Genomic DNA, 12,799 nt, shown 5'->3' on the forward strand with positions numbered 1-12,799 from the left:
TACCCGGCCAGCCACATGACCCTTCTCGTGCACGTTAGTGGATTCCGGTTTGCTGCCACAAATTAATTCCTCAAAATGTAAGTGTCTCCCATTGACGGGTGTCTCCTGATGTTTTCACTGCAGAAAAAGAACATAAAACGACGAGTCCATCATTGGTGGCAAAAAAAAAGAAGACGACAAGCCCCAAAAGACGTTATGAAAAATGCTAACAGGGACAAAAACAAACGCTCAGGAGCCGGAGAAGCAGAGTGTGATATGACTGTAAAACAGAATTAAGCTTTAACAGGCACGTTGATATTTATTCGTCATTTATGTCACAACAACAATATATTCAGCCTTTACAAGAGAAACTTCTTTAACAATAAGTTGAGTTTGCCAAATGTATCTTACATTGAATGCACTGGAGGGGAGGGGCTAGCTACATGAATGGCATTGGTTGGAGTTACAGTGGGGCTAGCTAGCTAATCACCATAGTTATTCACGTAACGTTAGTTAACGTTAAACCTTTCGGAAATCACTAAAGACCTGAATCTACTGATTCATGCTTATTTTTTGAGATGGTAAAATCGGAAATCTGTTTAGTTTTCTTTGTTATAAAGTTTTTATTTATTTATTTTTTTTAAATTCAAATGTGACATTAACGTTACATTTAAAATAACCAAGGTAAAATATTCAAGCCAACACCTTACTGTTAGGAAAGAAAATGTAACGTTAATGCAGTTTAACAGATTTTTTTTTACCTCCTCCACACATTGACTGGAGCTTCAATACATGGATTTCTCAGCAACGTCATCACTGCTTGCGCACGCAACCGGGGGGCAGAAAGAAGATGCTCCAAAATGCCAAGGAGTTGTTGCGTGGTTAATTGTACAAACAGAGCCAGTGATGGGTGCCTGGTGTTTAACATACCTAGGGGGAAGCATGGTTTTGACAAAAACCGGCGGAGGTTATGGCTTTAAGCCATAAGAAGGGCAGATTGGGGTCATATGCAAGAGGCTCCCATTGTATCAATCAGAAAAGTTGCAGCTTGTTCAGTTGTTCAGCTAAATGATATCTACCTCTCAGGGCTGTAGTACTCGAGTCCGGACTATAGACAGTTAAAGGTCCAGACTCGAGACAAGTTTAGACTGCTAGCTAAAGCTACGCCGATGTTTTGGTAACGTTAGCGCAACAGCGTTAACCTAGCCTGCTAGCTAGCTAGGTAAATATTACGACTGCCTTCGTAGTTTCTTATATCTGCGTCAACGTTGTCAACATAAGACCTGTGGCGTTAGTGCTCCTTTTCTACCATAATGTTATTGAATAAAATATTAAAGTGCCCATATTATGAAAAAATCACTTTTTCTGGGATTTGGGGTGTTATGTTGTGTCTCTGGTGCTTCCACACACATACAAACTTTGAAAAAAATCCACCCATGGTGTTTAGAGTGAGATACAGTTTCTGAATGTGTCCTGCCTTCAGTCTCTGGGTGAGCTGTTCAAAATCGGCACGGCTTGTGACGTCACAAGCCGAAATGAGCAGGCTAACCGCAACCATTAGCTCGTAGCGTTAGCATGCTAACGCTATGGCTAACGCTAGCATGCTAACGCTAGCATGCTACCTCGTTCTCAATAGCAAAGCACTGCTACAACACACACAAGTTCACCATAATCTACAAAATAACTACTTACATGTGCGCCCTCATTTAGAAGTCTCCCAGCTAATCCTGCCTTGTAACTGACCAAAGTTGTAGAAACAGCCTTTCTTTTACTGTCTATGGAGCTAGCTAGCTGACATGATCTACATCTGAGCTACTGGGCATGTGCAGTGCAATCAAAGATAGTACAGAAGAAGAAGAAGAAGAAAAGAGGTCTCACTCTGTAGCTAAAACAGAGACCAGCTGAAAAGAGGATCTGCAGCAGTGAGAGAGAGCACTGCAGTACAACACAAATATGGTGTTTTTTGAAAATTAAACCATGTAAACCTATTCTGGTACAACCTTAAAATACAATTATGAACCTGAAAATGAGCATAATATGGCTGCTTTAAGCTTCGCTCCTACGAGGGGTGGGTTTTATTACGTTACACACAAAGCTAACTGGCTATAGTTAGCCTATATGCTAGCGGACATTAGCTAACGTTGCCGAGACAGCGGCAGTAGAGTTTCGGCGAGCTAACCACGACAGTGTTGTCGCCCTCTCGCCCACAATCAACCTCTGCTGCTAAAAACAGTCAACCTGCAGTGATGTTTTGAAATGGAGACACACATAGCGTACCTTTTCCTGGAAATCCTGGCCATTATTTTAACGCATAAACCAACCATAGGGGTACACTCAGGGGTAACCCTGCTGCTAACATTGGCTATTACATTAGCCTAAAATGATAATTATAGCCATACATATATATCACAGTAACACTGCAAAATTAAAGACAGACAAACAGATCCAACTAAAATCACGTTTTATTGAGTCAGCAGTTAGCTATATACAAACAATAAGGAAAGCTTAAGGTTGTTGCAGTAGTGGACCAGCTCACCAATAGAGGGTTTTCACCGACGTCACATTCTGGGCGGTAACCTGGATGCGCGGCCATGTTGGAGGCACTCGGTGTAAACAACTGAATGGAGTAATGGAGTATTGTGCACTTTGGATGCTTTAATACTTTATATCTAAACAACAGAAAAGCTCATCAAAACGCGTCCAAGATGCAAAGGCATATAGGGAAGGACCACAAAAAGACGTGATATTTTGAGAAATTACAGTTTACTGACGGTACAGATCCCTACAAGTTGGCTCCCTCTTCTAGGACCCATGGCGACCCGGTGATTCTTCCTTCAGTTGCATATCCCGATATAGTCAACTACCTGGTTTTCTCGCCGAGCCCATACACAGCGGAAGACCTTAAATCCTACAAAAGTTTGGAGACCTATAACCAGATGGTGTGTGGATGGGTGAGGGAGACGCAGTACCAAGTCATTAACGACTCTCAATCGTTTATTTTCATTTCAAAGACCGAACAAGACAGATTTTTCCCTCGTAGATCCTGGTTGAGCTTTGCCAACCACAAGCGCCTCCTTTCCTCTGATAACTTCTCATTCCTCTCCCTGGTTTTTAATAACTTTTAGAAGTCGATAATATTCCAAATGTTTTTCTTGGTCTGACCTATTGGTACAACCTAAAACACGGCAATAATTAACCATTTTCCTTGACGTCGTTCGGGATCTACTTCAGTGCCTGTGCTTTGTTGTGATGTGGAGTACCTCCAACATAGCGACTTCTCGTCATCAGACGCGTCTGATGACGCGTCTGATGACGCGTCGTGAAAACCCTCTATCTGGCTTTCTGCCCCTGGTATGCGCACGCACCGTGTAATGTTTGTAAACAGGAAACCCGTCTATGGTTTATCAGGTATTGCTGTTTTAATGTATTCAGACCTTCTTTTTACAGTCACTGATTCAGACCTGAACTGGGGTGGCAACAGATGCTTTGTGAAACACTGTTGAGAATTTTTGTTTTGTTTTACTAAAGCTCATCAAAATTTATATTTTTAGACAACTTTGTATTTATCACTTGCTCATGTTGTTTTTTGCAGAATACACACCCACCTCAGTGAATCCTTGGCTGGTGGATACATAGACACCTTTGTGAGTACACTCTCTTGAGTAAACTTTTGTAATTTGTATTATTTTGGTTTTGTGCGTAATATGGTAAAATCATGGATACTTACAAAGGAACAAGTGAGAGACAAACCAGCAAATAATTGCCAAAAAATGTATAACTAACAATTAACTCTTACTTTTGAATAATTGTTGATTAACTCTGAATGGTAAACAGCCAATAGTTAACAATTATTCCTAATTAAGTTCATGTTCCTAAATATTACACTACATTGTTCGCTCAAGGAAAATGATGCATCCTGCTCAGCTGTTGCTGAGGAATGCATTGTTACCTATTTTTATCTATGATTGTTACTTAATGATTTACCTAGCTACAAATTACTTATGTTTGTGTTTCCTCAAAAAAGTAGAGAATAGAGCAACCATGTATCATGTATCTGGGTAGCTCACCTGGTTGAGCATGCACCTCATGTACAACGGCTCAGTCCTTGCTACAGCGGCTGCGGGTTCAATTCCAATCTGTGGCCCTTTGCTGCATGTCATTCCTCCTTTCTGATGGGTTATTTTCTAAAGTATTTTATGTTGTAGAACAAAACGTGAAAATCTTTTTAGGACTCATTCCTGCAGCACTCTATTGGCTAATAGATGCTAGTTAGATAACTGATATAGTATATTGAGGCTTGCTGTACGTCCATCCCCCATGCTAAATTCCTCTTTGCGCTTACCAACTTCATTAGGACCTATTCCAGGCTGCTCATATTTGTAGATTTGATTAATTCAGCACTACTCCTCCACCTCAAAAACCATGTTCTTTGGGAGGAGCAGTCACAGGGGAGACACTATAAGCACCCATGTGCAGTACCTGGCCCTGGCTTTTATGATCTCACATAACGTCGCAATTGAAATTGAGAAAATATTCCTTGTTTAATGGGCTTGAAACAAGCTCAACATTGGAGCTGGGTAATGCATGAATGTTTTATTACAAGTCTGGGCTACTTGTCATGGATATGCTCTTTGAGGTGACAGCAGGGAGCACTTAAGTATGATTGTTTGGTTTGAGATATATATATGGAGAGAGAAAGAGGGAGAAAGAGCAAGAAGGGGAGAGGGGAGATAGGCATAGAGAGCCCCATTGGCATTACTTCCCTTTAATCCTCTTTGCGCTACACCTGGCTGGCATACTAATGATGAAGAAATGACCTAGATTTCTCTCTTAGCACATTCATACAGCACAAAACATAATGAATGAATGAGTTGGTAGAATTTTATTTTGTGCGACTGCTGTTTTTTTTCTGTCAATCTGTTTTTCTGCCATCTAAGAAAGAGGCCACGCATGGATATTCACTCTTGATGAAAGTCATAAAGTAGTCACTTTGATTTCAGTTGTTTGAGTTTCTTTAGTAGCTTAATGATAAATATAATCTGTGCTTTGAGAAAAAAGGCCTGACTATTGTCAACAAAAATCTTCTTGTCTTCTTATCTTTTGATAATGCACACTTCCTTGTGACTGTATCCTCAGAATAAACACGTTATAAGAAAACTGAAGAAGACCCAATTTTACAGCCAATATAACACTGGCAGCTGAGCTACTGTTGCTGTGTTTACTGTTGACACGTCACCTGTTCAGATGGGAATGTAGCTCACTGTGTAATTCGCCACGGCAATGCACAACAACACCACAGACAATATTTCTGAGGACTGAGAAAATTCCAGTAGCTGCGGATCTGTAGGGCAAAGATTAAGGTGGACTAGTGAGCGCGTGTGGGATTGTTACTCAAACTTTTTGTAGACAGAGTCAGAGAAAACACTGCAGAATGCTGTTTAAAATGGCAGCAGCTGTAGCTGTGGGATATTAAACGCTCCGTCTGAACTGCTCATCTCTGGAGAGATCTAATTTTCAGATCTGTCTAACTGTATTTGGAGATAACAGCTGCAGAAGAGTGCATGTGTCTTTGGTATGTGTGTGTGGGATACTGGGCGGGGGGTGAATGTAGAAATTAATTAAAAGTCAACTTCTCAAACTTCTGAAACTATAACTTTTAAAACATGTCTACCATTTACTTTGTACGTGCATGCATTTGTTGGTGAGGAATATACAGTATGGACTAACTGTACCAGGAATACTGTCATTTAACCAAAAAGAAAACACATTCCCCATTTCTTCTAGATGTATAATAACCTCTCCCCTAATCCGTGCCCCTCTCAATTTATCTTGCTTCATCTCCACTCCTCTTTTCACCCCAATCCTCCTCATACCTTCACTTTGCCTCTCCCAATCTTCTGTTTCCCTCCTGGAAGAATGTTATTTCCCCAGACCAGAAGGAAATTCAATAGGGCACAGCGGGGCAGAAAGAAATGCCACTCAACACCTGTTTGGGGAGGAGGAAGCTCAAGCACAGAGGGCAGGCAGAACTGATCCGGCGGGATGCAGGAAGCAAAACCCCTTAATCCCTGTGACATTTTAGCTCAGACCTCTTGTCAAAGCCTGTGAGCTGCTGTGCTGCCTGGGAAAAAAAAGAGGGTTGGAGGAGGCGGAGGAGAGATGCTTAGCAGAGACTAAAGGAAAGGAAGGCTGATGGACGGAGGGACAGACAGCCGGGGAGAGATAGACAAAGACAGACAAGCATTGCATTAGTAAAAGGAGATCAGTTTTTAAAAGCTGCAAGTCTTGGATCAGATAACGTTCTTATTAAAGCAGTGGCAGCCTCGTTTTGAGGCCAGTTCCTCCTCTCTTGCTTGTCCGCATCGCATCTTCTCTGTTCAAATGCAAACACCATCACACTCTGAGATGATGCTCTCTGCATACTGAGTCCCCTAGTGATGCTGCCTCCCCCTCGGCTGTGCTCAGTCATATCATAACTTCAGTGCCACACTTTGACACCTTTCACAGCCAACTGGGCATTCACTCCTCCCTGTGGGCTTGGTTTCTGGAATACCCCAGGAGACAGCAGCTCCCCTACCTTTATCAGTCCCCACCTTGAGCACCCTCTCTGTCCATATCATTCCACTGTACACCGCCTCCTCCTCCTCCTGGATTCATCCAAGCATGGACATCCCTGGAGGGTGGTACCTACGTGCCAAATGTTTCTGCCGGCAGGAAAGAGAGGGAGAAGGCAGAGAGGGAAAACAGCACAAGTTAAATTTGAAACTGAAAGACAGGTGTACCTGAATGTGAAAGTGTTTTCAGATAATATCAAACTTTTCTCTTAGCCAATTTCTCTCTACCTGTGCTACTCACCAATATATGGAGCCGTAAGCAGGGTGTCAAACTTTCCGTCTAGCTTTAATGTAAGTTTAAAGTGTGCAGGTCCCTTGCTGTGCGTTGGATGCTCGCCTGTTCCCGGATGAAACAGAAATAACAGTGGAGCAGACAGACAGAATGTCAGGTCCAATCAACGGAGTAGAAAATAGACTTGTTTTTGTCTTCAGTCTAACAAAAACAAGTCAGACGATGAAAGATAAAGAGGTATAGAATCAGAGGCTCCAAAGGCCCATGATAATGTCATGCAGCCAATAGAGAGAAGGACAAAAAAAACAAAAAAAACATGAAACTATTTGATTACACACTTTGTATGACTTTCAAACCCAGTGTGTATGATGAAATACCTTCACTTTACCCTGCAACAGCCCAAGCAAGGTGTAAGCCGTGAAGTTTTTGTTTCAGCGTAAATGATGTTTGGCTGAGGTCATTCACTAAGTACTCATTTCAATACGGCCCAGATGAATACCTAAGCATTTCATTTACGCTCAGTGTTTGCTCTGAAGATTACATTATTAATCCACGGAGACAGAGGATTATTGTTTGTGGTCCGACTGATTCAGAAGGCACAGCTGGGACAAACTAAAATGAGGTCATATTCTTAGAGACCAAGTTTCGTGCCCTTTCATCCTTAATCTAGATTCATAATGGCATCAATAGCTTATCATAGCTACAGCTGAATGATTGGACTTGTATTAAACTGGGGATAAACCACATGTTTAATGCATGTCCACATATAGTGAATGTTACATTTCATTATGCTTGTTTTTATATTAAAGCCCCTACACACAGATATTTTTTACTTAATCTACCTGATGAGACATCTTCTTACTCAGAATTGTGTGTGTAGTAGTCTCGCTTTGCCAGACCCTCCTCCAAAGCGCGCTGAAGGAGGGTCTGGCTACTCCACAATCAGAATCGTCATGGGCGCTGCTAAGCTCCACACAGAGCCGCTGCAAAATAGTCGTACGCGAGAAAACTCAGATTGGACAGATAGTCTAACTAGCTGTCTCAGTTTACCCTGCAGAGATCTGAGGAGCAGTAAAAAATAGTCCTCATTAATCCACCAAGTTTAAAATTCCAATACGAAGAAAGCGGAAGGAAATGGAAAATCCATGCATCCGGCTGAATTTCCTGCGGCACCGGAGCAATCCCGGAAGTGGAACATCAAGGATATAGACTGTGTGTGTAGAGACTGCATGACTGACATCTTCCTCAATCTCTTGTTAAATTTGATGTCACCAGTCAGGATGGGACATGTTTCACCTTCATTATTCCCAGTGTCCTAATTCTCCATACCATATGGTATGTACTATATAATATTATCTGTAGTATAATGTTTTTTTGTTTTTTTTTCATTTGTAAACAAGAAATCAACATACTTAAAACATTTTATCCTAACAGAAAATGATACAATACTTACACTGTCAGACAGTAATTAAACTGCGACTTCAGAATCACAATTAAACCTAACAAAGAGACAAGAACAGGTTTTTGAAAATGTAATTGTGTCACCACCATCCATGATTAGATTTTTTTTCCAGCTATGAGTAGCTTTATCAGTTATTTTGTGCATTACATATTGGGAAAGTTGTAGACATTGATAGCACACTCAAACCTGTTTTTTTCACTATGCATACTTTTTTACATTTTTATTATACTTTATTTTCTCACTTGTCCAGTGTGAGCACATTACTTACGTGAAACCCTGCTTATTATTATTATTATTATTATTATTATTATTATTATTATTATTATTATGTAGTAGTAGTAGTATGGATTTGTGAAACAACTATTATCCTATTAGTGTATTAAGCTCTGCCCAAAATCAACCTGAGCAGATGTAATTATCTGAATTCAGTTCTATTTTAGTCAACCCCCCCTCCTTCTGTGAAAACTGGATCAATCTGTTGCGAAAATATGAATGAATATGACTAGTTTTGTGGCTGGTAAGATGGAATATAAAAGGCGTATGAACTTGTTATTTCTCTGCTTGTATTGTGTCTAATGAGATTGAACCACAACCAACTTTGCTTCAACGATAAGGTTAGTGAAGACCCGGTTGCTTTTAATGTAGTCATTGCTCTTTTATCTTTGACCAGAGGGCGGCAGTCAAGCGCATATCCTGAGTGTGTCTGCAGGGTGCCACAGGGTGTCAGTGTGACACACACGCATGCACACGCACACGCACGCGCAGGCACGCACGCACACGCACACACACACACACACACACACACATACACACACACACACACACAAAACGTGCAATCCTTTGTAACGAGCTGTGTAACGAACTGCAAAGCCAATTTAAGGGATGTTATTTCAGCCGAATTAAATATGTAAATGATGTGTATATATATATATATATATATATATATATATATATATATATATATATATATATATATAATATTTTGTCTCCTTCCCTTTAAATATTAGACTGGAGTTGATTTTTTTTTTTACATAGGACTTAGGACGTGGGACAGTGGAATTACTGTAAAAAGCAAGAGGCATCTAATAATTTGATCTCAAACAAATACAAATATCAAATAAGCTATATCACCAGGTGATATCAGAGAGGGCGCCGTCCAGTTCAGGGATTTAACAGTTTGATGGAAAGAGCTACTATGAAGAATGATAATTCCTGAAAGACAATTAACTGTTCAGAGCCCAACACTGACAGAAAATGAGTATTTCTCTGCACAGATGGTATTTGGATCAATTACAGTAATTCAATTTCTTGAGTTCTTTCTCCATTACCTGCAAATCGACTAATCATTGTTGAAATGAGCATGGGGCATTGAATTCAGAGGGAACGGGGAAAGCTTAACAAGGCTCAGGCTTCGCGTTCAGCTATTGGATGATGGATCATACCAGTACAAAGCACCGGTGAGGGCAAACGTTGTCGTCCCGCCTCCTCTGAACCCTTTGCAGGGTTGTAATTGGATGCCAGACTCGTCATACCCCATCTGCCCAGGTTAGGTTGCTCTGCACCGTTAAGATGCTCAATTGATGGGCGTACTGAGCTGTGCAGTGAAAAGAGATACCGTTACGTGTTTCATTGTAGCAAAACAAAACCATGTTCTATCCTGGTTACATCACTGCTTGTTGCTGGTTTCTCCGCGACACCCTTCCTGCAGCTCAGTTTTTTCTCCCTGCGCGCGGCGACAAGCGGGTTGGACGATGCTGTTGCGGCGTTTTAAAGGGAAAAAAGCTCATGACAGAATAACAACACAAGGCAGTGCATCGCCGCCGTTTTTTTTGTTGTTTTTTTTTCTTTTTTAAATCCGGATGAGGTTATTTGATATTGATCTCTCCCGCACGCACGGTGGACTCGGTCAACGCAGGTACTTTGGGAGAATTGGATGAAACGCACCTGCCGTGAGATAGCGGACCAACCGGAGCACATGGACATCTGTTCCCTAGCTGGACCGTAAATCGGACATTCACATCTGAATATTTCTAACAATCCTCTCTCTTGTTTCGGCGCCATGGAGGATTCACAGTTTTTACTCGCCGCGGGGCTTCAAACCAGCCCGAGTATGGGGATGACAGCTGATCGCCCCTCCTCTCCCGTCACTTAAATAAAAACGCGCTCCATCTGAATCCGCTGCCCTCGATCGGAAGCCAGAGTCTCAGTTTCAGCTGTGTTTAACAATAGATAGAGCGCACAGGGCTGTGACAATATTTGGTTGATTCCCACCTTAACCTTTCCCTGATCAAGTTACCTTCACAATGGGCAGTCAGTTGAAGGTTGTCATATTTCACTGAAGGCCATTTTTCAAGATTCAAAAGCATCCGTCTGTTCTGCAGGAAAACTGTCTTTCTGTATGGCAAGTGCTGCAGCTCTGTGGAAATGCTCTGTCCGATCACCTCTCCACATGGGAACTCCATTTCTCTTCTTGCTCTTTGGTACTTTGCGCTAACCCCATGGCGGGGGATGACCCTTGAGTAGCCGATAAAATAATCAGCGTCGTGGTGTCAGCAAAGGCTTGAGCTGCAGGGGATTTGTGTAGATTATCGCCGGACTGCTATTTTGTTCCCTCGGCCACACTCTTAACTGAACTTAGCGGCTTTTGATCTGCAAGCCTTTTCCCTGCTACCCTAGCCGCCTGGAAACTCCAGCAGGGAAGCCTGTTTACAAGCCACGCTATTCATAGGAAAAGGGGGAGACGGGGTTTTATTCAATAGCAATGACTGCCACAGAGGTGTTTGGACCCAGATCTGAGGTTTCGACGAGTTTGGCGCTGCTGTCACCCCGTGGATCCGGAGGAATGAGACGCGCTTTAAGGCTGTAGTTCAAGTACCACTCCCTGTTTACTCACAGGCTGCCTGGGATGCCGTCGCTGTGACCGGGAGAGGTAGAGTCAGTAGAGTCGCTAGGACAACCAGAAACAAAACTTTCCGGACCCGTTTTGACTATCTACCGGGCGGCTACCGGAGGATGTTCGAGCCAGGATGCTGCGCTTCCCCGTGAAGAAGATCCGGAAGCAGTTCAAGCTCCTGCTGCTGCTGGTACTGCTCACCTCCGCCGTGTGGTTCACCTACCTGCACATCAACCAGGGCAAGACCATCAAACTCCACTTCAACTACGGAAAAGGTAGGCTTTCATGCGTTAAACCTGTCTATTTATCTCATGTAATACACTTTCAGACTTTGTAAAATTATGCGAGAACTAAAAAGCCCCTTAAGACATTTTAAAGGCTATTTAACAACCCCTTTATGACTACTGATACCTCAGAAGGTAATACCATAAACTATTGTAACATCACAATAAAGTCACCGGTACAGCTGCCTCCTGCAGGAATATTATAGGGATATTAACATGACATGACAAGGCCAAAATAAACTCACCACATAGTAGCCTAACACATATAAGGCACATATAATAAGTGTCAGATACCCAAACTCATGAGGTCAGTATAAACATAAAGTCCCTTTATATTGTTATTGTCTCATGGATTTATGAAAAATCCCTGAAACAACTGCCCTGCTGGCTTTCACATACTGATTGTTCTCCCTTGGGTTGTGTGATGTGTAGGACTAGAGAAGAAGTAACACGAAGATGCAGCGCGTCTCATAAATTAGCAATAGTTTCCTTCTGCAGCCTAAGTAAAGAGCACCGCCGTGTTTGGCCAGGTCCAAAGCCAGACCCCCGCCTTCAACATTAATAATCAAAGGGCTGTTCAAAAAGGTGGCTTCAGAGGTCACAGGCATGCCAGTCAGACTTGGAAAAATACCAGGGGTTTGGCACTACAGGGGAGGCAGATCTCCACCTGCTGCTGTAATGCTTCTTATTACCAGTGCTTGATAGCTTGCAGCCACTGTGCACAGCATGAACGGCTGGTTGTAACAGTGGATGATGCAGAGCATTGTACAGAAATAACAACTATTAATGAAAGAAATACTGACACAAGGTGCTGGGTGATGTAACGTACCATCACCTACTACAGATTCAACATAGGATGGTGGTGTACTCTATCTCCTGCAGCTGTCTGTGTAAAGTGATACCCAATGATTCTAATGTCCTTGAAGAGTGTACACCACACACACACACACACACACACACACACACACACACGGACGCACGCTACTGACACACAGGGATCATTTCATTGTCTCTGATCTCAGCCGTGGGTTTTTTCCAGCGACAGACTAGTCTTTAGATTTAGTTACGGGGGGGGTTGTTTAAAACTGTGGGGAACTATTGTGTTGCATTGCTCCATATAAAGGTGCTCTCACACATACAGACACTAAAGTTAATGTAATGAATAGTCACTCTCAGTCCTCCTATACAAGCAGATATATCAGATATCATTGCATTTTGCATTCTTTAGCCTTTGTGATTTTGCTGTCGCTGCACTGTTGCTGTTGATTTTGTGTTAACTTGCCCAAGAGCATGGCAATTTTCATTCTCTGAAATCACAAAGCCTGTTGCACGCTG

The 12,799-nt window shown here is 42.2% G+C and overlaps 1 protein-coding gene across 2 annotated transcripts in view; it reads left to right on the forward strand.

Moving 5' to 3' along the window:
- b4galnt4a (beta-1,4-N-acetyl-galactosaminyl transferase 4a) overlaps positions 1–12,799 on the forward strand; it is a 155,708-nt gene continuing 142,909 nt past the window's right edge. The window contains exons 1-3 of one of the 2 annotated variants that reach the window (XM_031283034.2): positions 1–77; positions 3,572–3,623; positions 11,183–11,455. In XM_031283034.2, the coding sequence (XP_031138894.1) occupies positions 11,314–11,455 (142 nt within the window). In that variant the 5' untranslated portion in view covers positions 1–77; positions 3,572–3,623; positions 11,183–11,313. Of the gene's footprint in view, positions 78–3,571; positions 3,624–11,182; positions 11,456–12,799 lie in introns of those variants that run through there. The other variant, XM_031283035.2, reaches the window with a different exon arrangement.

Source organism: Sander lucioperca, chromosome 7, assembly GCF_008315115.2.
Source record: "Sander lucioperca isolate FBNREF2018 chromosome 7, SLUC_FBN_1.2, whole genome shotgun sequence".
Classification (NCBI taxonomy): Eukaryota; Metazoa; Chordata; class Actinopteri; order Perciformes; family Percidae; genus Sander; species Sander lucioperca.